This window comes from Bactrocera latifrons, unplaced genomic scaffold (assembly GCF_001853355.1).
Source record: "Bactrocera latifrons isolate USDA-ARS-PBARC rearing strain unplaced genomic scaffold, ASM185335v1 scaffold_1, whole genome shotgun sequence".
In the NCBI taxonomy this organism is placed as follows: domain Eukaryota; kingdom Metazoa; phylum Arthropoda; class Insecta; order Diptera; family Tephritidae; genus Bactrocera; species Bactrocera latifrons.
Window position 1 is genome coordinate 3,254,789 of NW_017534407.1, and position 23,262 is coordinate 3,278,050.

General features: G+C 35.8%; 2 protein-coding genes across 5 annotated transcripts in view; both read right to left on the bottom strand.

Annotated features, from left to right (window-relative positions):
* Positions 1–404: 404 nt before the first annotated feature.
* LOC108965153 (transcription initiation factor TFIID subunit 4) lies at positions 405–9,988 on the bottom strand. 3 transcript variants are annotated; one of them, XM_018927371.1, is made up of 11 exons: positions 9,564–9,988; positions 8,521–9,272; positions 7,334–7,498; positions 6,800–7,150; positions 4,274–4,867; positions 4,090–4,200; positions 3,097–3,354; positions 2,079–3,032; positions 1,820–1,993; positions 1,616–1,741; positions 405–1,526 (listed from the first exon to the last, which is right to left on the bottom strand). In XM_018927371.1, the coding sequence occupies exons 2-11, from the start codon at positions 8,941–8,943 to the stop codon at positions 1,368–1,370; spliced, it is 3,315 nt and encodes a 1,104-aa protein (XP_018782916.1). In that variant the 5' UTR covers positions 8,944–9,272; positions 9,564–9,988; the 3' UTR covers positions 405–1,367. The 3 variants fall into 3 exon arrangements, with proteins under 3 accessions (XP_018782916.1, XP_018782930.1, XP_018782921.1); XM_018927385.1 differs by having other exon boundaries at positions 8,728–9,272; positions 9,564–9,986; XM_018927376.1 differs by having other exon boundaries at positions 6,971–7,150; positions 9,564–9,986.
* Positions 9,989–13,564: 3,576 nt separating this feature from the next.
* The window catches only part of LOC108979026 (sensory neuron membrane protein 2), a 60,419-nt gene continuing 50,721 nt past the window's right edge, over positions 13,565–23,262 (bottom strand). For both annotated transcript variants that reach the window (XM_018926985.1, XM_018926975.1), the window contains exons 8-10: positions 15,540–15,658; positions 13,876–14,001; positions 13,565–13,795 (exon numbers count right to left, since the gene is read on the bottom strand). In XM_018926985.1, the coding sequence (XP_018782530.1) occupies positions 13,613–13,795; positions 13,876–14,001; positions 15,540–15,658 (428 nt within the window). In that variant the 3' untranslated portion in view covers positions 13,565–13,612. The remainder of the gene's footprint in view (positions 13,796–13,875; positions 14,002–15,539; positions 15,659–23,262) is intronic.

The following is a 23,262-nucleotide window of genomic DNA, read 5'->3' on the forward strand; positions in this document are numbered from 1 at the left end:
TTAAAAAATTGTATTTGAAAAAAAAAAATTGAAGAAAAAATTTAAAAGAAACCAAAATAATTAAGGAAAAAATAATAAAAGATTAAAATAAATAATAATTATAGGAAAAAAAATTGAAACATAAAAATCAAACTTTAATGCCATAATACCTGCTCCTTTTATTTTTCTTTTAACACTATGCGCCTACAACATGCCATTTCTCAATATGAAAATTTATACACTAAAAAAAAGGTTTATCGCATTTTTTGCATTTTCTGTAATTAACAACGTGCGTGTGTGTCTGTGTATGTGTGTGTGTAAAGAAAATAATAGCAAACGACTTTTAATCGGCATAAAGAAAATGTACACAATTTACTTGTTATTAACCTAAATTTATAAGGCCATATTTTTTATATATGTATGTATTTTTTGTTTTTTCTTTTTCCTTTAATTAATTAATGTAACGTATTCCGCCTAAGCTTACTTACACTGCTCACTTTCTCTATTTAATACGAATTATATACTTAAAAGACAAATTAGTTGTTTACAAATAGTTTGAAGCAAAAAAGATCGTTTAAGTTTAAGAGCACAAATTGCTTAAAAAAATATAATAATAATAATAATAATAATAATAGTGATAATAATAAAAATTGCCTTCATCATCCGTTAACGCTACTTTTACAAATTCACTCTCGCCTAGTGAACACTTTTCGCACATTTCACTTCATGTTCGTGCCTACGAGTTGCAATATCTACTTTTACTTGTTATTAAATAAATCAGTGATAGAATAAAAAATAGGCTGTTATGTGGGGTCGTTAAATGATGTTAAAAAAATTTGTTGTTAAATTGTTGGAAAATAAAATTTTTCAAAACATATTTTTTTAACATATTAGCGTTGCTCTTAAAAAATATTGCAATAATCCACCGCAAACTAACTACAGTTCCTACGTCATAACGCGCCAAATTGCAAATTCTTTTTAGTAAACTTTCTGTATGTATGTATGTATGTATATAACGCAACTATTGAATCACTTTGACGTGCTGCGAAACGGCAGAGCATATATTAGAAAAAAAAAAAATTATACAAAAAAAAACAATATATAAATATATATTATGTATACATACAAGTAGCAATAAATTTGAAGAATTGTAAGTTGCATACAGTGTGTTTACTTTTCGCAATCGAAACGTGATTAAATGTAAAAAGTTGAAATCAGCGTGCAACAGCGCAACAATAAATGTACATAGAAATTTATAAAATAAATGTATGAAGATATATGACTGTAGTTGATGTAATGTTGCATTTCACCATGCTCAGAAAGATCATATGCTATATATGTGTGTTTAGTATGTAGTTTTCCCCTGCTTAGCCATTACACAAGGTCGATCACTTGAGATACGCCTTATACAGCATTTGACTGCGGCTAGTTTCGCGTTCCTGTTCCATAAAGAAGAGCATATCGCGTAGATTTACACGTTTGATGCGTGGCCGTAGCGGCACTGACGGCACGCTTGAACCGCCCAAAGCACCGCTGGCGTTCGAATTCTGCAAAATATGCGTATTTTTGTTAGAAAAATGTGCCGTTATTTATAGTTAAATATAGCAAGTTTACAGGCATGTGGCCCGCTACTTACCGCGCCCGCGCCTGTTGCATCGCCATCCAGTTTGATTTTTTTCCGTGGACCGATAGCCTGCAACGCCGTCATGTTGGCGTCCCTTTGCCGCAGCTCCTCCATTTCAGCGCGCTGCATTTCTTTCGCCTGCAAGCATATGTAAAAAAAAATAAGTGTTTTTAATTAAAAAGGGTTTTAAGTATGGGTTGGAGATTGCCAAATTACCCTCGCTTTCATTTTTGCTTGCTCGGGATCTTCGATTTTGGAACGCGACTTGGCCGCACGCAGCAACATTTCGCGTTCCAACTCCTCGTGCCGCTTCTGTTCAGCTTTGTCCAATTCCTCGAGGAATTTGATTTGACCGCGCACATCTTTTGTGACTTCGTAACGTGGGTCCAGCTAAATCATACAAAATGACATGCAATTAAATACACACAACTCAAATGCTAAAGACGAAAGAGACTCGGAACTAGTTAGTATGTACCTTAATTACATCGATGCGATGCTCTGCTATCACAGCCAATTTCTCGACGACACTTTTCAGACGCTCTTGACACGCATGCGATATCAAAACCGCCACATCTTGCGATGGTTCTTCTAGACCACGCTCCAGCACCATCGCACGTATGCGCGCCTGCAGCGCTGGCAAATGCAGAAATACTTCATCCTTGCACGATCTTATCTGTGTACCGATGTTTTCAGTGCTGCCGAGTATGCGTTGCGACTCCTCGGCCAAGTTGACACCGCCCATGGCGGCTACATCATTGATATCGTCGTCGCCATACACCGAAGATGACATCGATATAGAGGGTTGTTGGTAGAATGAAGACATGGCTGCTGTGACGGCTGCACCCGAGGCATTTGCTTTCTCCTCTTTATCTTTATCCAATTGTTCTTTCTTCTTTTTACTTGACGCTTTACTAGCGGACGCAGCACCCGATTTAGCTGTTGTCTTATTCGCCGGCGGTGTGACAGGTATAATCTTCTCTTGCTTGATAGCGTTCTCTAGTTTTGGATCCACAATTCTTATGCTCTCACCAATACCGGCAATGGCGGCATGACTGCTCAGGTGACTGCTGCTGTGGTGCATTAGGCTGGGTGGCAGTTGCACGGTGGGCAATGATGGCGTTGGCAACGATGACCCACTGCTTGCATTCGAATAGGTCGCCACGGAATTGATGGTGGATAGTATTGTGGATACAGCGGATAGGGATGGTGTCGACGAGGGTGGTAAACTGTTGGATATAGCTGTTAGGGAGGGCGGTTGATTCGTTGCGACGAGCGACGGTACAGGCGAAGCGATCGCCTTTATTTGTGTTTGTCCAACTTTGACATGCGTTATACCCGGTGGCGCATTTTTGCCCTTGGCAGTACGTATTTGTACTGTGGTGGGGCGGCTAATTTGCGTTACCGTTGGTGCACGTATATGTACAATACTCTGTGGTGGATAAGAAATACTTCGTACATATGTAGGTTTTCAGGCAAAATGGCTCATGACTTACCGCTTGCGTCGGCGCCGAAGGCAGTTGAGCATTCGCCTGCTGTATGGATGCTGGAATGGGGCCACGTATTTGGGCGTTGACAAGTCGTGGTCCGTTGGTGGGTCCTTGTATGCGGATACCGCCCTGCTGTTTGGTGATCGTAGTATGCCCAATGGGACGTGGACCACCCGGGCCGGCAGGAGAAATCATTCTGACTTGCGTTTGCCCAATAGTGGTGGTCTGACTCTGACTTATCGGACGTATTTGCGCTTGAATTTTCTGCAAGTTTGAAGGATTTTTTTTTTTTTGTAAATGTATGGAAGTTAGCTTAAAAACATGAGACATTTTTAACATCGGTTGCAAGGAAGCTATAATACCCTTTTGCAAATACAAAAGATTCCATACAAGAACTTAATTTCGATGGAAAGAATTGTTTGGCGGCTTTATTGTATAGTGGTTCGATCTGAACAATTTCTTCGGATATAATATTGTTGTCTTAGACTATAATACATGCGAAATTTCATGATAATATCTCTTTAAATACGAAAGTTTTCATACAAGGACTGAACCTTGATCAGTTTGTATGACAGCTATATGCCATAGTTGTAAGGGGTACCCAATCCCTGTTAGGATGGTAAGGATTAGATAAGTTGTCATCGAGATCATCCAAGGATAGGACCAGAATAATTCCCAAAACAGCCGGTTCTGCGTTACCGTTTATCAGGCCCAACACTTTATTTTCGAAGATCTAACCCCATTTAGATCGGTAAGTTTTAGAATATGCTTCACATATCTGTGCTTCGGACAAATGAGCACTTTCTTGAGAAAAAATCTCATAAATTGAGGAACTAGTTTGCCTATAAACAGACAGACGGACATGGCAAAATCGGCACAGCTCCTTTATGCTGTTCATTTATGTATATATTTTACTACATTTGCATTTCCTACTGGATGTAACAAACTTCGGCCAAACTCAAAATACGCTGTTCAAGGTATCATTAAATGTATGCTTACTGGAAATTGTTGTAACGTTGTCAAACCGGCAACATGTTGCGGCGGCGGTTTAATGCCTTCGATGACAAGTTCCCGTGTAAATAGCGCTTGACGCAGGAGTGGTAAACTTTTCTGTAAATCAAATTAGTTTTAATATTAATTAAATGAAAGCACTACAACAACAACACTGACACCGCAAACTAACCTTCAAAAAGCCAATTAGACAAGGCTGCGGACTGGCGTTCAATAAGCGCTCCAGTCGATCGCAAAACTCCTCCGGCTCCACATTCGCATTCACTAATTCCTGTATGAGATTACGTACATTCTTCTCCACCGGTTTCGGCTCACGCGTCGCCAAGTCGATCAGGTTCGCTAGGAATTTACGACATTTCTCTTTGGTATTGCCTTGCGCTGCACTCTGTGTGGTCGTCACATTAGCTGTCCCCGTCGCCGTGCCGGCACTAGCCGTAGACACGGCACTGTGGTTATTACTCATGGTCGTTGTGTTCGCGGCTGTGCCCGTGGAGACGGTCGCACTGGCCGAATGCTGTGCTGGAATTGTTTGAATTTGCGTTATCTGCGGTTGTGGTAGTAGATGTTGCGTCTGCTGATGTAACTGTTGATGTTGCGACTGGAGATGTGTTTGCTGTTGTTGTTGGTGTTGCAGTGCAGTCTGATGGTGTGGCTGTTGCAACGTGATATTCGCCTGCGACGTGTACGTGTGATGCGGGCCAGCAGTACTCGAAGCAACTGAGTTCACAACAATATTATTAGACGCAGACGAGGACACTGCCATGGACTGCAGGTGCAACAAATAAAAAATGTATATTACTTACTTTGCATGTACTTGTCACAAGGCAAGAGTTAATTGTAAACAAAACGCAAATGTCAAAAAATGAGAATATGTAAAAAATTAATGGTTGAAATTAGAAATTAGAAAATATTGCAAAACCAACAATCAAGTTTACTTTTACGTAAGCAGTTTTTTTTTTCTCAATAAATTATAGCACACTTAACTTATATTTCAAAGCCCATTAGGATTTAATTTCTAACTATTTATGTCAAAAATATATACATACATATGTACAGAGCAGGCATCAAATAAAATACATAAATTTCTTCAAACAACAGCAATATAACAGTAAATATGTAAATACGCGTATTAAACGCAGTTAAAAGAAATCAAATTTACGCAAATTACAAATTATTTAAGCAAATCGTACAACTGATTACAAAATACTTTAGTCAAAGTTACAGTGCCGTAGACATACTCCAAGGCAATGGCAGGAAGAAACAGTAAATCAACAAAATGTAACTAAAAAAAAATTAGAGGAGTTTTACACTAAATAAAGAATGAGCAAAACGTTGCACGGAGAACAACCGAATTTTTTCTGCTCAACAATAAGCATTCACAACAATTTTTGATGTCTACTAATCCGATTATCAAAGAAACTACTATATCTCTTAGATGCATATAAAGGTAAGCTGATGCTAGAGTAAGATGCTTCAAAGCTCCAGCAAATGGAAAAATCACGCCCAACCCTAATAAATAAGCTGAACATAAAGTTCTAAATAAAAAATCATTTCATGCAAGGTATTTAAAGAAAAAAGATTAAATCAAAGAAAAATACATACTTCGGCTGTACCGAAGCTATAATACCCTTCACAGCTGCATAGCATAAAAGGATACAAAAACATTTTATCTTGCTTTTCATCTATCAGTTTGTATGGCAACTATAAGTTATAAGGTTCCGATCAGAAAAATATTTTTGGAGATTATAGCATTGCCTTGGAAAATAATTCGTGGGAAATTGAGCGAACATATCATGGCAAATAAACAAAATTTCAATACAAGTACTTTATATTGATCGCGTGGTATGTAAGGCAGATTAATGCTATAGTACGATCTAAATAATATATTCGAAATTTATTGCATAGCCTTGAGTAATAATTCTTGCAAAGATAAATTGACAAATATAAAAGTTTTCCATACAAAAACCTTATATGGATCGGGCAGTTTATATGACAGCTATAATTTATAGTGGACCGATATCGGCGGTTCCAAAAAATGAGCAGCTCTTGGGGATAAAAAGAACTTGTTCAAAATTTCAAATCCTTATCTCAAAAACTGAGGGACTATTTCACGTATACACAAACAGACGAACATAGCTAAGTCGGGTCAGCTTGTCACCAGAAGATTTATATATACATACGTTCTACTTTCTCCGACTTCTACGATATGTTACCAAAATTTTGAATGCAACAAGTGCTCGGAAAAATATTTAATAAATCTTCTAATTTTTGTAAAAGATATGCTAAATATTTAAAAAAAAAATCCATAACATTACAAAATGGCATAAACTAAACGGATGCTACGATGCGAGTAAACTTTCTTCTATATGTCTATATTATGCTTATGTAATCAATTAGAAATGTAAACAACCAAACTGTTTGAAAAATAAAGAAACATCTAAGAAGACGATTTTGAATCGCAAAAGAGTATATATAAAATAGGAACAATATAGAGAAGTGCGTCAACTCTTCGCCGTACGATGCTTAGCAGCAGTTGTAGGCCATGTAAGCCATGTGTGCAAGAACTGCATCAATGCGAGCTGAAGAGCTGTTGACACGAAATTGAAATCAATTTATGGTTTTGAAAAAGATTTCGAAACTGAAAACGAGATCTATACGTTTTTTGTTGTTGCATATGCACAAAATTCACGTAAATTACATTTTGTTTGATCTGTTTCGTCGCTGTTGCCTGTTGTTGGTGCTGTTTTGCTTGCTGCTGTTGTTGATGATGTTGTTGGTGGTGGTGGGTGGTAGTAGTGGTAGTTGTGGAGGTGGATGATCTTACAATCGTTTTACGTAGTGCTATGGGAGGCCCTGCAAATCTACTTACAGCAGCTGGTACAGTTTGCAAACGTATTTGTGCCGGATTGGAATTGGTGCCGCCACTGCCGCCAATGGTTGGTGTGACCGGACCCGAGGTGGCTGTGCCCACACGCAATAATTGATATCCATTTTCGGTTTTTAAAATGAGTGCAGGCGTTTGTCCAGGTGCTAGTGTACTGAGTGTTATCTACAAATGGGGTAAATACATAAATATATATTAGGTAGGTTTCAATTAATTAGTATAACATACATATGTATGTATTTAGATTAGTTAAAGGAAAAATAAGAAGTAATACCTTATAATAGACACATTTATATAATAGTTAAAGGTGTTTAGGAATAAGGTTATCATTTACAATATTAAACTTACCGCTGGATTTTGTGGTCTGGCGCCAACCATATGTGGTCCGCCAATGACAACCCGTCCTAAAGTGTTGCCTGGCACATTCTTTTGTTGTTGCTGCGCATTTGGCGGACGCATGCCCACCACTACATTCGCCGGAATCATGGAATTGAGCAATGGTTGCTGATTACCCTAGACAAATAAGAAAGCAGTGTAATTGTAATAAGAACATCGTTTGGTTAACAATAAATATTCAAGCAAGAAACCACTACAGCATGCTACAGTTAGGCGTTTCACCAGTTATTGAAGAATGCAGATTGATTTTAAAACTTTTGAATTTTTCGAATATATGTAGTAGTTCCAGTTTAAGATCAAATATGCACGAAAAATCATTTTGAAATCGTTAGAAAATATTTTAAACCAAAAATATTTACCACATTTGTCACTCCACAGCAAATATGTTATGAACTGTAGTATTTAATATAAATATAGCTTTAAGAATTTAAGAAGAGAGCAAGATGCTAAAAGCCAGCGTAAAAATATCTAATGTTATGTACATAGGTACATAGTTTACTTAGATAAAGCAGTAGCAAGACCTAAACCATTAAGAGTTCATATATTCATCTGTATTTGTATATAATAAAAATAAATCATGCCCTCATTATATAGATTTTTGAAAGTGACATATTTCCAATACTCAATAAGCGGTTTTAGAACAACAAAGACGCAATAATTTACTTCCTTTTCGCTGTGTTGCATTAAGGCATATATCCGAATTTGATTTCAATATGGAATTTTGTCACGATTGAGAAAGTAAATTTTGCACCCTTTATATAAATGCATAGAGAACTGGACATCAGTGAATAACAATAACAATATTTGCTGATTAAGAAACACTTTTGAAATATTTGTTTAAAACATACTCATGCTATTGGATTTATAAAATTTTCCAAAAACCAATTTCGTAGAAAATACACTTTCGACACATAATTTCAAGCCACGCTATTGCAAAAGACCCACAATTTGGACAAATATTTTGATATGTTTATATAACAAATTTCTACAGTACAACGTTTTCTCAACAGAAATAATAATATTTATATAAGGCTCGAGCACCGACTGCTACTATAACTGCCCTAAAGGCAGCATTTACAAAGAAATGATATAGAGTGCTTCTGTGACTCGGGTTGGGCGCCTTTTATGGGTCGCCATACCTGATTAATTGTTTTGGTCATTGTTACTATTCCGGGTGAACTTGATACCAGACCCGCTGGCAATGATACCGCATTGTTTGATTTTATAACTAAGGTTTGCGTCTGTGTGGCACCTACTGATTGCGTTGCCGCATTGTGGTGTTGCTGTGACGGTTGTACCGTCACCCCTGGTTGCCCACCACTTTGTAGTACTTGATGATGCTGTACCTGTACTTGTTGCGGCAGTGTATGATGTTGTCCGCCAACTCCACTTGACGTTATTGTCTTTATAGTGGTGGTATTCGGTAGTTGGGAAGTGGATATGATTGTTGAGCCTGGCGGATGTCCCGCCGCTCCTCCTATATTTATTGTGCCGTTAGGAAGCGTTTGACTTGTAAATGTTATACGATTGCCCGGCGCTTGTGTAGATTGGCTGGAATTCATGGCGAAATTTGTATACGACGATGTCGCTGACGACAACGACGTTGACGCCAATGACGATGCTGGTGCGCGTATGTTGAGTATTTTTGTTGATACGTTCGTCGGTGGCTTATCGGCCCACTGATGATTATGCTGATTAAGCGGTTTTGCAACCGAATGCAGACTGGCCGCTTCTTTTTGTAAAGCCTGCGTATTGTTATGTTGATTATTTTGTGTTTGTAATTGATATGCAAATTTAGCATTTATCCCCGCATTGCCTTCACTTGAAAACGTCTTTGGTGTCTTATAGAGAGTGTGTGTGGGTGCGCTCCCTCTGAAATTATTGTTTATTTCTGCAACATAAACAAAATAATGCATTAATATTCAATATCTATCAAAGGAAGTTTAATTATGGCAAGAATTTTTCTATTTAGTTATATTTCTAGAAATTTTATCAACGGAACGAAGCATTGGCTCCCAACAATACATTAAAAAACCCCAATGTATTACCTCCAATTATACACACATTTAACAAACTCGCTATAGTCCTCCTTCAATAACCCTCCCAAATTGTCTAATTCTATCTCTTTATGAATTCGCGAGTGAACATTTTTGCGACCATAATTATAATATACAATTGGTACCTTCAGATAAAGTCGTAACATTATCACTTTCGAATTGTGAAAACCGATCAAAACTTTTGTTATGATTTAGGACTCCTGCGCTTCCACTACCAGATTTGCTGTTAACAATGACTGTTTTTGTGGAAATCACCTCCTCAATGTCAACAAAGGCTTCATTGCCTTCTCCGCCAAATGCTGACACTGTTGTTGCTGACCTTCTATCACAGCCGCTTTTATAATGAATTTTGTCACCATATTCATTCTCTTTTGTTGTATATTCGTTATTTGTTAAGGTAAAGTCATCTTTGGAATTTACATTCCCGATTCCTGGGGTTGGCAGAACTCCAGACACGGTATTTTTCTGATAATCTCCTGATATTACTGATTCTATTCTGGAAGAATTTGCTTTATTTTGATTTTGGTGTACAAAAAATTTGGCAGAAGACGCCGCCATTTTCTCGAAAAACGATTAAAAGGAAGGACGGCGAAATTTCATATCGTAATAGATTCTATTTTACAAGAGATAAGCGATGAAAAATGTCAATTGAGAAAAATGTTGCCAGCTTAATTCAGTCTCGAAGCACACAGTTTTAATTTGAAATAAAGTTGCACTATATTTATTAATGTGCAGTACTTATTTTACAGAAGTATTCAAATATTTATAATAAATAAAAAAGGCTCAAAATAAATTTGCGTATATACAGCATTAAATATTAACAATTTATTATCATAGGGAAATTGCGGCATCATATCATTCAGTGATACCACGCAACATAACGAAAAACAATTCAGGCCACGCAACAGCAGCGTCCAACATCAATTCACAATATCACAGAAAAACTTAATTTTTGTTTGAATTGAAAGCTATTTTTGCGCAATTATTAACAAATCACCCGATATTGTTAGTATACCATTTTGCTCTCATAACATAATGTCATTAATTTTTTTTATTTCTTACCCTTAGCAATTCACAAATTCTTGCTGTTGCATAAATGCTGATGGTACTTGAAATACTATGCACTGGCAGCTCTCATAAACTGTCACTAATATTAAACGAATAACCACTCATGGCATACATGTCAATAAAGATAAATCCATAGAATGGCAAGCGATAATAGCTACTGGCTGGCTGACTTTTGCTGAACGTAGTTGGAGTTTTCGTTTTCCTTAATGTGTTACATACATTCGCTCGTGAAACAGACGGAGCGCCACACAATTGATTTTGCGGATTGAGTACGGCTGAGAATTATGATAGCCGAAACCGTCGGCATTTATGAAGTCGCGTTCTATCAAATATATACTATGTTTTTTTTAGAATTTCATAAATACATATATTTTGTTAAAGAATGAATTGCACTATTTTATATTCAACTTTTTTTTTCAATGAAATCGATGTAGAAAACTCTTTTTCGTTACAACGCGACGACTGCACGACTAGGTGAAACGAAGACGGGTAAAGGGGGGGAAATTTCACTCTGTGACACTTCTTTTCTCGTATTTCATCAAAAAACACACCGTGTGGGACAGCAAAGATTTCAAATGATTATTTCAGCTTACCAATGGCCAGCAAACAATTGCATTCACTTTCTAATTAATATTTAAACACTCTGTAACACGTTTCGCGTAATTTTGTTAAAATTTGATCGAGATTTCCGCGAGAATTTCGATAAAATTTGTTTACGCTCGACTCCGTCGCAGCCCGCACTCACTTTGCAAACGGCGAAATTTTGTTTTGTAATAGATTACATGAGCGAAGTATTGGAAGCAAAATGTCAAAAGCGCGTTGCCACACCGTTGATGTTCTCCCATTTCTAATGCCTGCGTAATTCCTCCGAAGAACGATTTTGTGATGTCATGTGTTTTTGCATTTACTTACCTCGCATAGGAGAATTTGTTTTGCATCAATTACATTTTAATAATTGGTAGTAATTATATTAATTTTACAATTAATTATAATAATAATTATATTTACAATTAATATAATATAAATTCTCATTAAAGGAATGACTATCGGGTGATTCTTAGTTTTAACTGCAGGATCTCTTATTTTGCCAAGATAAAAATAAACTTAACATATTTCTATTCCACATTCTAGTTATAAATGAAAAATTATGATTTATAACAAATAAATTGAGATTAGAATAGAAAGATTAAGATTTAAAAATAGCATAATATTTATTCTTAAATTTTAATGCCTCGATATGGAAAATAATAATTACAAGTAAATATCTAAATATTAACATATGAGAAACTAATGAAAATGACAAGTATGTTGGCCATAGGTGTGAAATTCTCTACATTGCCGACGTAAGTTATCGATAATTTTTCCTCAAATCATCTCTGAATATATCGATATTGATATTTAGTTTTGTGCGTATACGACACATGCACGTGTACAGTTGTGCCTAAAATATTAGGAATTTCTTACTTTCATTAGTCTTTTCCTTTTTTAATTCGTAGTTGAGTAATTTTTTATTAATCATCAGTCTTACACATACATATGTAAATTAAATGCAACGCATGCAAATTGGCAAATAATGAGCATATCTTTAGAAGTATAAACATTAAAGACCATGTTCTAATATTCTCTTTGAACAGTGTTAAAAATTTATTTTTTTCACCTTTCGGGGAGGTTTTGTTTACAATTATTATGAAATTTTGATATTGCGTCGTGATATACATGCATACGCAGATATTACCGATTGTTTGTATGCATGCCAAACTCATAAACTCAGCTTTGTCGAGACGAGTCGAGTGAGAACGAGGTTGATACCCACAGTTTCCACCAAAATCATTCGAATGGACTGGCGATCTCTCTTAGCATCTCTCTAACATTTGCCTGACATTTTCAAGCCCCATATCCTTCACTTCTTTAATTTTTGCATCACTTAAAGAGGTCGAAGGAAGACCCAAATCAGTCTCTTACAAGTCATTCTCAAGAATTGGACATCTCTGTGACGTCGTTGTGCGAAATTTTGCGAAAAGATCTTGACCTAAATCTTTACAAGATCAAATTGACGCAAGAACTGAAGCTGCTTGACTACAATAATCGTCGTATGTTCGTGAATGTGTGTTTGAAAGTGTTCCAGATTTTCATCGAAAAATCGTCTTCAGCGAGGAAGCTCGTTTCTGGCTGAATGGCTCAGTTAATAAGCAAAATATGCGTTTTTGGTCAAGAAGCAATCCACAAGTACTCCATAAGTCACCTTTGCATCCCGAAAAAATGACGGTTTGATGGGGTTTATGGAGTTAAGATCAAGACCGGCACATTACTGTGATGGGAATCGCTACCGTTCAATGATAACCGAATATTTTTGGCCCGAATGGACTGGGAGAATATGTGGTTCCAACCATTTGGCCGTGTCGGTCATATGATTTGACGCTGTTAGACTATTTCCTGTGGAACCACGTCAAGTCTATGGTATTAGCCAGCAAACCAGCGATGATTGATGAACTTCGTACGTACTCGTTTATCGAAGGTGAAATTGCAGCAGTAGCTTGAAAACCATCGAAAATTGGGTTCAGCGTCTCAACGTCTGCAAGCGTGCCCGTGGTGGTCATGTAATAGAAATCGAGTTCCATACATAATGGCATCGATGGTACTTTCACAAGTATAAAGAATTTCATTGAGAGCCCTTTTGTAGCGCTCTTATAGGAAAACTCTCTACAACTGGCGTGACCTTGCAAAGGATGGCGGCAACTGGCGAAGTTTCGTGTTCTCGGCCCAGACCGACCCTCGATTGTAGTGCCAAAGTAGAAAAAAATATGTATGCCAATAAATCAAACTAAATTGTTGTACAATTATTTATTTAATTCATAACATACTAAATCACAATATGTTACAATCACATTTAGAATAATGTTGGAAATATTTACAAAAATATACAAATACATAATTACAATAAATTATGTACATATGTATGTATGTATAAAATATATCTTAACGAAGAAAAAACAATAAAATTATAATTTAAAAGTTATATAAAATTAAATTAAATATATAAGTATATAATTTTGTTAGTAAAATATCGCTTGTTTAATAAACCTCAACAGTTCTTCAGTAGAAATACTTATTTTAGCGGTGCCACTTCCGCTTCCGGCTTTCGACGTTGTATTACATAATATATCAGGCATATGGCGGCCACGCCAATGCCACCGCAAATCGACGCCCAATGAATGATATTGAGCGTTTTGAGCGAGTTTATAAGTTTCTTTTTGAAAAAGGCGACCATTTCGCTGTTGAGTTGAATACCCTTAAAGAGAGTGAGAGAGAGAGAGAGAATGTTGAAAGTACAGTTTAAGATACATACATATGTATATTGATACGACATACCTCCTCAACCCAAATGGCGGGCATAAGTACCGTTGTTAAATTTTCCGTTATTGAGATGCGGTTGATGCTCTTCAAGAACATGTTGAACTGCACGCGTTTGCCGCCTTGTAACGGGGTGCCGGTGAGCTAAAATTTTCAAATTTGGAAATTAAATGTAAATTAGTACGATCTTGTTTTGTTTTAAATTATTAAAAATTTTAATTAATTCTTTATATTTCTCTATTTATAATTTTTTTCGGTTCGCAGATGGCCGCAAACGAACAATTGCCTCGCCCACACAACGCCTTTAACAGTAAACCTATAATATAAAAGAATCTAATTTGGCATAGAGGATTAGTTTTGAAAAAGTGGGCATGGCGCCACGCTCTAATAGGTTTCCTGCTCTTATTTGATACACTGCTAAAGCTACACTAGCCAAATTAGTCTAAGATAATCCGATTGATGAAATCGGATGACAACCTCGCCCACTCACCGGCGCGGCATCACCTCTTTTAGGTAAAATCACATATCTCGAGGCCTGTTCGACCGAAACTCGGTTATCTCCTAAGCAGAGTTCACTTTAAATGCCGCTTGAATGTCGCTGAGTATGACTATATATCGACTTAAAGCAAAGACCTCGGTTTGAAATATGTTCGAAAAATTTTCCATAGGTATTGAAGTTTGCTGCAAGGGTTCCTGTGGTCGGGCCGTAACGGGACAGTGGTCGCCTTAGAGGGTTTGATGTTCAGTAAGGGCTCCACAACAGGAGGGATAGAACTCCACCCTGTGGTCAACCTCTTGTGGTGTCGAGACGAGTTCTTTATCCCCTACTGTGGTTTCAGCTATTCTGGTGTGCCGTTCGGCCTATATCTAAGCCCCTGTGGACCCCAGTACCTATAGTTGACTTTTGACAGAAAATAGCGGGCAACGTGTCAGATATACTATCTATTTGAATTTCAGAGAAAATTCTTTCCTAATAATAGTTGCTCTGTGTGTCAAAATTTAAGCCTCACATATCTAATATAAAGATTTTCAAACTTCCGGATAACTTTATACTGTAAATATCAGCGAATATTTCAGTTATCTCAACCAAAATTACAGAGCATGTTTTACTCTTATCAGTGTATCTTTGTAAATATATAAAATTGGGGGGGAAAAAATCGACCTAACATCCACATAACCTACTCCATACGATTGGTGATTGCATGTGCGGAACTTTGATGAAACCTTGGCCTCTTAATTGCATTTAGTATTGGCATAAAATCGGGTCAATACAATCTCCTATATACATACCATAAGATTTTCAAACTTTCGTCAAAATGTATATGTAAATGTATAATATTGGATCTACAATTCCAAAAATATGAGAAATTCTACGAATAACCCAAATTAATTATATAATATAATTATTTTCTTTACTCTAACAAACCATATGAAAAAATAAAGCGGTCTGTTATATAAACATATGTATATAAAACTGCTTGGATTCAGATCCTCTGATTGACATTTTGCACCTTATGGTATTTCCTTGGCTTGAATATAAAGTTTTACAGGCGCCTGAAGTAATTTCAGTGCTTTGATTCTTGTGAGTTGCAAAGAGTATAAATGTTCCTTACTTTATTATTATTATTTTTAATCACTCATTTTCCAAATATCTGTTGTTTCTTTCGCATCATTTTACTCACGTGCTGTACATCCACGAATGTTTGATGCTTCTTCGCGTCCGGCCGCAGTCCGCGTATCATTTTCGTGTACTCATTGGAGGCGCCCAACATATGCGGCAATGTTAATATAACCGGTGCATCTGTAAATATACCAGAAATATGAAATATATTAACGTTCAATATTTTAACTTTTTTAATGGCGTATTTACTGCATTTTCAATTATTAAATTACTTATGAGCACTTAAAGAGTCGGTAAAGCGACAACGACCTGGTCGAACCACATTTAATAAGTTTTTATATACAGCCAAGCATCCGTTTATATGTTTACATGTGTAAAGAGGCACAGAGGCACAGTTAAATAATTTTTACACACCTCATAAATTTCACTTTAATATCGACTTGGCGGAAAATGCCGTATAAATAAAAACAAAATCGAAAAAAATTAATAAAAATATATATAATTTCCGTTAATACCACATAAAAACGCCCTTTCGTCCAATAAAATGTATACTTATTATAGACACATATGTAGGTATGTAAATAGCTAAATCAACACGAATAAATACAATCTCTAAAATATGAATTTAGAAGAACAGTTGTCAAGGATATCAACCTTAGAAGTAGCCAAGTAAACAAGAAATCTTTGAATAAATGTGTGCTCGCTGGCCATGTAAGCTTGTAATGAAGCCTTCGTTGAGATAACGGCACACACGATAACCTGTTCGCTCACACTCTTTAAGATCTGTTTAGTGATTTATTACTTTTTTTTTTTACCAATGAACTACTAGTCATACAGGTATGTGTGATTTTTAGTGATACAGAATTTCCTAGTAGTGTAGCTACCAAACTAGCTGTCAAAGTAAACAAAATTTGTTTGACAATTATGTGCAGTATATTTTAGCGGATTACCATGAAAAGAATTAGACGAGAATCACGTTTGAAATTTGTGGAATTTTAATTCCAAGACTTGTATTAGTAAGTACTTTATTGTTGGAAAGGGTATGCAAATAAACAAAATTACTCTATGTAGAGCACGAAAAATGATGAAAAGTCTCCAGAGCCTCCCTCAGCCAGAGAAAATTATCATCTAGTGCGGACTCATATCTTGTTGAAAACTAAATTTTCTTATTTTTTTTCAGGGAAGAGCAGTATTGACAAATGATTCATGACATTTTGATTCCCTACGTTAGTACATATCAATCGGTATAAAAAATCGTTATTTAATTTTGATTTTCATGGAATGATTTTATTCAATCTGAAATCGGAATCGTAACTCTTATTTTCATATTGAGTAATGAATCTGAAGTTACTTATAGACCATTTCAACATATTTTCTGCAATAAACTATATTATACCCAATTATATATATTTGCCCAGGGCTGCCGAATACTAAACCTAGCCTTCAGATAACTAATATAAGAACTTCAATCTTCAGGTTGACTTTATATCATATATAACAGTCAATAATTTAGATATCTGATCGTAAAGGGTCTCCATTTCGAGAAACTTCAAATTTAATGGGGATTGTTTATTATCATTCGTTCTAGCATTTTGACTGTTAACTGGCGCGTAATATTCGCTCCAAAGCCTGAATCGAAGCGGAATTGTTCGCATAGACTTTAGATCTTACATATCCCCATAGGAACAACTCTAATGGTGTTAAATCACACGTTCTTAGTGGCAAATCGACCGCCCCAAAACGTGAAATCATCTGCCCGCCGAAGTGTTCTCTCAATGAATCCATTGATTGGTGCGATGAGTGAGAAGTGAAGCCGTCTTGTTGAAACCAAATGTCGCCGAGATCGTGAGCTTCCATTTAAGGCATTTAATAGTCAGTTATCATGCGATAATAAAGGTCGTCCAGAAAGAAATTCTGGATCCACTGCTGGTTTGCAAGGACGAACGGACGGCTGGATGAACAAACGTATTTCAACATGCTTAGACATTCGAATCATTTCTATATACAAAACCCTATAACTCTCAAAATTAGTTAACAACTGTTGGGTGAATAAAAAATCTGTAGCAACATGTTGCGAGAGTATACATTTATTTATGTAATACTGACTTAGTTACAACAAATGTAATTTCAAATATTTTGATTACACTTTGTGCTCACTCAGGACACAATAGACCACGAGTCGCCTTCATATGACTATCATTCTAATTTCAATCTCACTCCACTAGAATAGTTTTATAACTTTGTATTCTTTGCTAAGACAGATCAACTGTTAACTCAGATATTGACTACTTAACGGTATTAAGCGGGTTTATGAAGAGCTATGTAAGTAATTATTAAAAGAATGCCTAATACAATATTATGATCAAATTTGCAATTACTTCCTGGATTTCATACCGCTTTCAAAATATTCTTGACTTCAATATCAAACTATGTACTTATGTATGTATATAGTAAAATGTATGTATAAACAAACTAGAAAAGTAAATATATCTCAAATAACAAACAATATTTAAATACAGATAAATGTGAGTACATATGTATGCATATATAGTATGTACTTCAGCAAGATTTTGCGTACAATTTCAGCAATTAACTTGACATCAGGCACTGACTTCCAGCCTTTTGGTATACAGGGCGAAGTGTGAGTTGCACCATTTAATTTTTTCAAAGATATTGGATTCTTAAAGGAGGTCAGCACAGGTGCATTCTGTTACTACCATATCTGTTAAGAGTCCAAAGACGTGATTTTTCACACTTCCGTACGTAAAAATCTTTCTTCGCACATAGTTGAAATTTTTCTATAAATTGATTAAATGGGATGCAACTTAAATGAAGCTCATGTGTATAGTACTTATATAAACTTTACAATTTGTGGGTAAAAAATGGTGGGCGAATTCTTGTTTCTTTAGCTTAAATTTACTTACCATTTTAAAATATTAAAACAAAGAGTTTAAGTTGTTGGTTAAACACTCGATAAAGCTCGTTCTTAGTAGTTTGTTTACTTGGAAGCATAATCTGTTTTCGTATATGTGTCAATAGTAGCAGTAGTATGTGTTCTTCTGACAACGCACTTGAAACAAAAATTTGGAGATGCTTCATCTCATAAAAACTGTGCGTGCTGCTATGAATCAATGATCGAATCGTTTGAGTGCTTGTGTGAAAGCAAAAGGTTATCGTTTTGAATAAAAGTTCGTACATCGATCATTTAATATATGCATTAGACTAAGTTTCCTTTATTCAAAAATCTGTCTTAGTTTAATTTTTATATTGGCACTATCTTGTAACAGAACTTATGGCAGAAGTATACATATTCATATTAAAAGCAATAATTAATTTATATCTTAAGCAAAGGCCTATCTTAAGAGTATTGCTTATGCGATGATCATTTATAATGTCTTTGGAAGTGTAAGAATTAAACTAAGAGTTAAATTGACACGACCCTATTGTTAAGGATCATATACCTATATGGGCGAAGAACGAGTTCTTCAGCTAAGTAATGTCCAAACGATTTCCGCTTATCCTTCAAAGATTGTCATAGGAAGGTAACATCGTGCTAACTCAATAAAATCACCGCAATTGCAAACTCAGAAGAGAACCCGTTAACGGACCTGGTAGCTAATGGAATGGACATTATTTCTTCTTCATCTTCTTTAGAATTATTTTCTCCAGGAGTAGATTGAAGAAGTACCCTTGATAGGGAGTCGCCTTGTCTGAAACCTCGTTTGGTATCGAACGGCTCGGAGAGGTCCTTCACGATCTTGACAGAGTTTTTGATGTTGCTCAACGTCAGCTTATACAGTCCTATTAGTTTTGCGGGGATACCAAATTTAGACAAAGCAGCATAAAGGCAGCTTCTTTTAGTGCTGTCAAAATCAGCTTTGAATTCGGGGAAGAGGTGATGTGTGTTAAACCTCTATTCACTGGTCTCTTCCAATATTTGGTAGATGGTGAATATCTGCTCGGTTGTTGATTTGCTAGGTCTAAAGCCACACTGATAAGGTTCAATTAGTTTGTTGACAGTGGGGTTTAATCTTTCACACAATACGCTCGATAGAACCTTAGAAGCGATGATGAGGAGGTCTATCCCACGGTAGTTGGCGCAGATTGTGAAGTCCCCATTTTTGTGGATTGGGCAGAGCAAACTTAGTTTCCAATCGTCAGGCATGCTTTCTTCAGACTATATCGCCGCTGTATTATTCTTCAATGTAATTGCTATTTGAACCTCATCATAGTCGGACAATGGAACATCTATTTCATCGTCATCGATTTGGCAATTGGGTTCAACATCTCCTGGTGTTTTGCTTTCATTGCCATTCAGCAGGCTGGATAAGTTTTCCCTCCATAACTTCAATATGCTCTGAACTCCACCCACTAGATAACCACTTTGGGTCCTACAATAGTATACTCCGATCTTGAAACCTTCCGTTAGTCGCCAAATCTTTTCTTAGAATTTTGAGCATTGTTCATAATGGTACATAATGTACTCTGCTTGCATATATGTAATACATTTGTATGCCTAATGTATGTTTAATCTATCCTAATCAATTAACACTGTTGCGTTTTAGAATTCAAACATCAACAGAATACTTTCCATTTCTAACTAATTAACATTTTTGAAACTCTTTTTAATAGTTATAAGATTACATCAGTAATATGTTAATTAACGAGATAACAATAAAATTCTTCATAATTAGCATAATAACCATAAAGTTCTTAATGGCCGACCCGTCAATCATAATTGAGATAAGTCATTGTAATTTGTACAATTCGTTGATTTCTAAATGTGATATTGTAAAAATAAATATTTTTTCTTTATTTAAATTAGAAACATAAATAGCATCTAAAATAAATCTGGTAAAAGATAAACAAACAAGCATGCTCGAGCACAGCTTGAAACATACATACATATGTTTGCATGTATTCGTTTATGTGGTAGTTCATTATATAATAGCGACGAACTTCACGCTCTTAAAAGTTTAGTCGGCGGCGGTGAATCGGTGATTGATGGAATGATTAATATACCAGCATAATATATGTATGTATGTATATCATGTTTCTATTTGTACATTTATGCGAATAATTATAACTATTATCATGCTGATGATAATGACCAAGTTATAATTGCGGATTATTGTTTGTTGACACTCCATTTTTATTCTCTCGCAACAAACATAACGGGTGTTTGTAAGTCCTAAAACTAAAAGAGTCAGATATAGGGTTATATATACCAAAGTGATCAGGGTGACGAGTGGAGTTGAAATCCGGATGTCTGTCTGTCCGTCTGTCCGTCCGTCCGTGCAAGCTGTAACTTGAGTAAAAATTGAGATATCATGATGAAACTTGGTACWCGTATTTCTTGGCTCCATAAGAAGGTTAAGTTYGAAGAHGGGCAAAATCGGCCCACTGCCACGCCCACAAAATGGCGGAAACCGAAAACCTATAAAGTGTCATAACTAAGCCATAAATAAAGATATTAAARTGAAATTTGGCACAAAGGATCGCTTTAGGGAGGAGCATCACTTTATCATGCGAGAGTATAAAATGTTCGGTGACACCCGAACTTAGCCCTTCCTTACTTGATTAAATTAAATTTGCATAGATACTATATATTCTAATTTTCGTGTCACGGTAAAAACTCCTTCGAAATGGCTTGACCGATTTGGATAAAATTTGGAGGGCTTATCGCGTAGGTTTGAGAATGAGCCAAATCTATTTTTCATACATTGGATAATATTTGAATAGATCACGGCCAGCACGCAAGGAAGAAAATGTAGCAGTCGTACTAGAGAGTGTAGAGAGAGTGCCGATTCAGCACTGTTCGCAGCAATTGCAAGGACTAACGTGTGGGACGACTTAGCGCATTTTACGTCGAGATCGAATTGAAAGTGCACAGAATACAGTTTGTGCAAGACTTGATGCAGCTCGACCAGTTCAAGCGCCATCGCTTCGTTCTATGGGATCTTGAACAGTTCAAAGAAGATCCGATATTTTTGAGCCAAATTTTGCGATGAAGATCATTTCTGGCTCAAGGGGTAAGTAAACAAGCAATTGAGACAAAGGGCAACCTGAAAAGATTCAAGAGCTGCTATTTCATCCAGAAAAAACAACGGTTTGCTGTGGTTTATGTGTCGGTGGAGTCATCGGTACATATTTCTTCAAACATAATGCCATCAGTGGCGACCATTATCGCGCCATGATAACCGACAATTTGATGAAGCTCATGATCTCGTCGACATTTAGTTTTAACAAGACGGTGAAACTTCGTACACATCGCATCAATCAATGAATTTATTAAGACAACACTTCGGTGAGCAGATAATTTCACGCTTTCGGCAGTTCGATTGGTCACCAAGAACACCGTTAGAGATTTTCCTGTAGAGATAATATAAAGTCAAAAGTCTGTGCTTAAAATCCCGCTTCGGATCAGGCCTTGAAGCGAAACATCACGAGTGCCATTCACCAATTATCAGTCAAAATGCTCGAACGAGTCATCGAAAATTGAACTCCACGGATCGGCCATCTGAGACATAGCTGCGGCCAATATTTGAATAAATAATCTAAAAAAATTTTCTTTCGAAAGATAATAAACATTCCGCTTTAATCTTGAAGTTTCTTTAAAAAAGTAGGGAACTTTGAAATGGATCACCCTTTATATGAGAATATATGTACACATATATTATAGTGGGTAAAAAAAATGATTATTTTTTCGTTTGACACTCCGAAAGATAGGTGCCTAGACGCCTCTAAGAAGGTCGTTGCAAGTATGAGCTCTTATTTGTTTCTTAAGAATTTCAAATTTAGGAAAAAAATCTTAACAATCGGAAAACTTATAGATTTTGGGAAGAATTAATGCTATTCAAAGTGGTCTCTTAAGATTTTAATTATTAGAAGGAAAATGAATTTTGTAATCCAATGAAAAATATGATTTTGTAGGAAATTTACCGCTCTACTTTATCAGTGCTACTTTTTTTTTAAACAACTACTTTTTTTTTGCTTTAATACCCCTATTTTTTGTTGTTCCTATTTCATCTAATTTTATAGTTTTTGCATAACAGAAATTAGATTTTACCAATTTTATATGCTTTACAATTCTCCCCTCCTTGTTCCCGGCGCATATCAAACGGCACGTTGTATAACAGTTCATAAATATTCATAAATTTCGAAATTAATTTAAACGCGTGTCAAATACTGAATAAAACAAGCGCTAACAAGCCAAACACATTTTTCTATGCTTCTCTAATATATGCAATTTAGTGTTTTTTGTTTTCAGACAAAACTAAAGTGTGTGTCACTAATTTTAAGCAGAAAACTTGTTAGAACGTAGCAACTTGCAAATCTAAGCGAAATGTCAATAATCTTGCAGAGAAATGCTTTTAGTTTTTATTTATGTGACGCAAACAGATGAAATTATATAAAAATGTTAATTAAGCTAATAATAAATTTTGAGTCAGAAATAGTGGATACATTGACGAGTAGAAAAATACAATTATTGCTTTCTTCTAAGGAACTAGTCAAGCTCAAGTATTTGTTTAAATTTCTTCTTATATATTATTATATATTAAAGTTTAAATTTCTTAAGATCCCAATGAGTTGCGTGGTAGCTGTATAAGTCTGCTTAGCATTTCGATATATTTTACTGAATTCTATTTAGAAAATCCTTTCTCAGCAACAGATATTTGTACTTTCATCCCTCCGCTAATATTTTTTATTATATCTTCAGTCTGTATGGTATCTAAGTAGCTATCCTTTCAATATACGAGTAGTTACATAGTTTGAATGTAAAT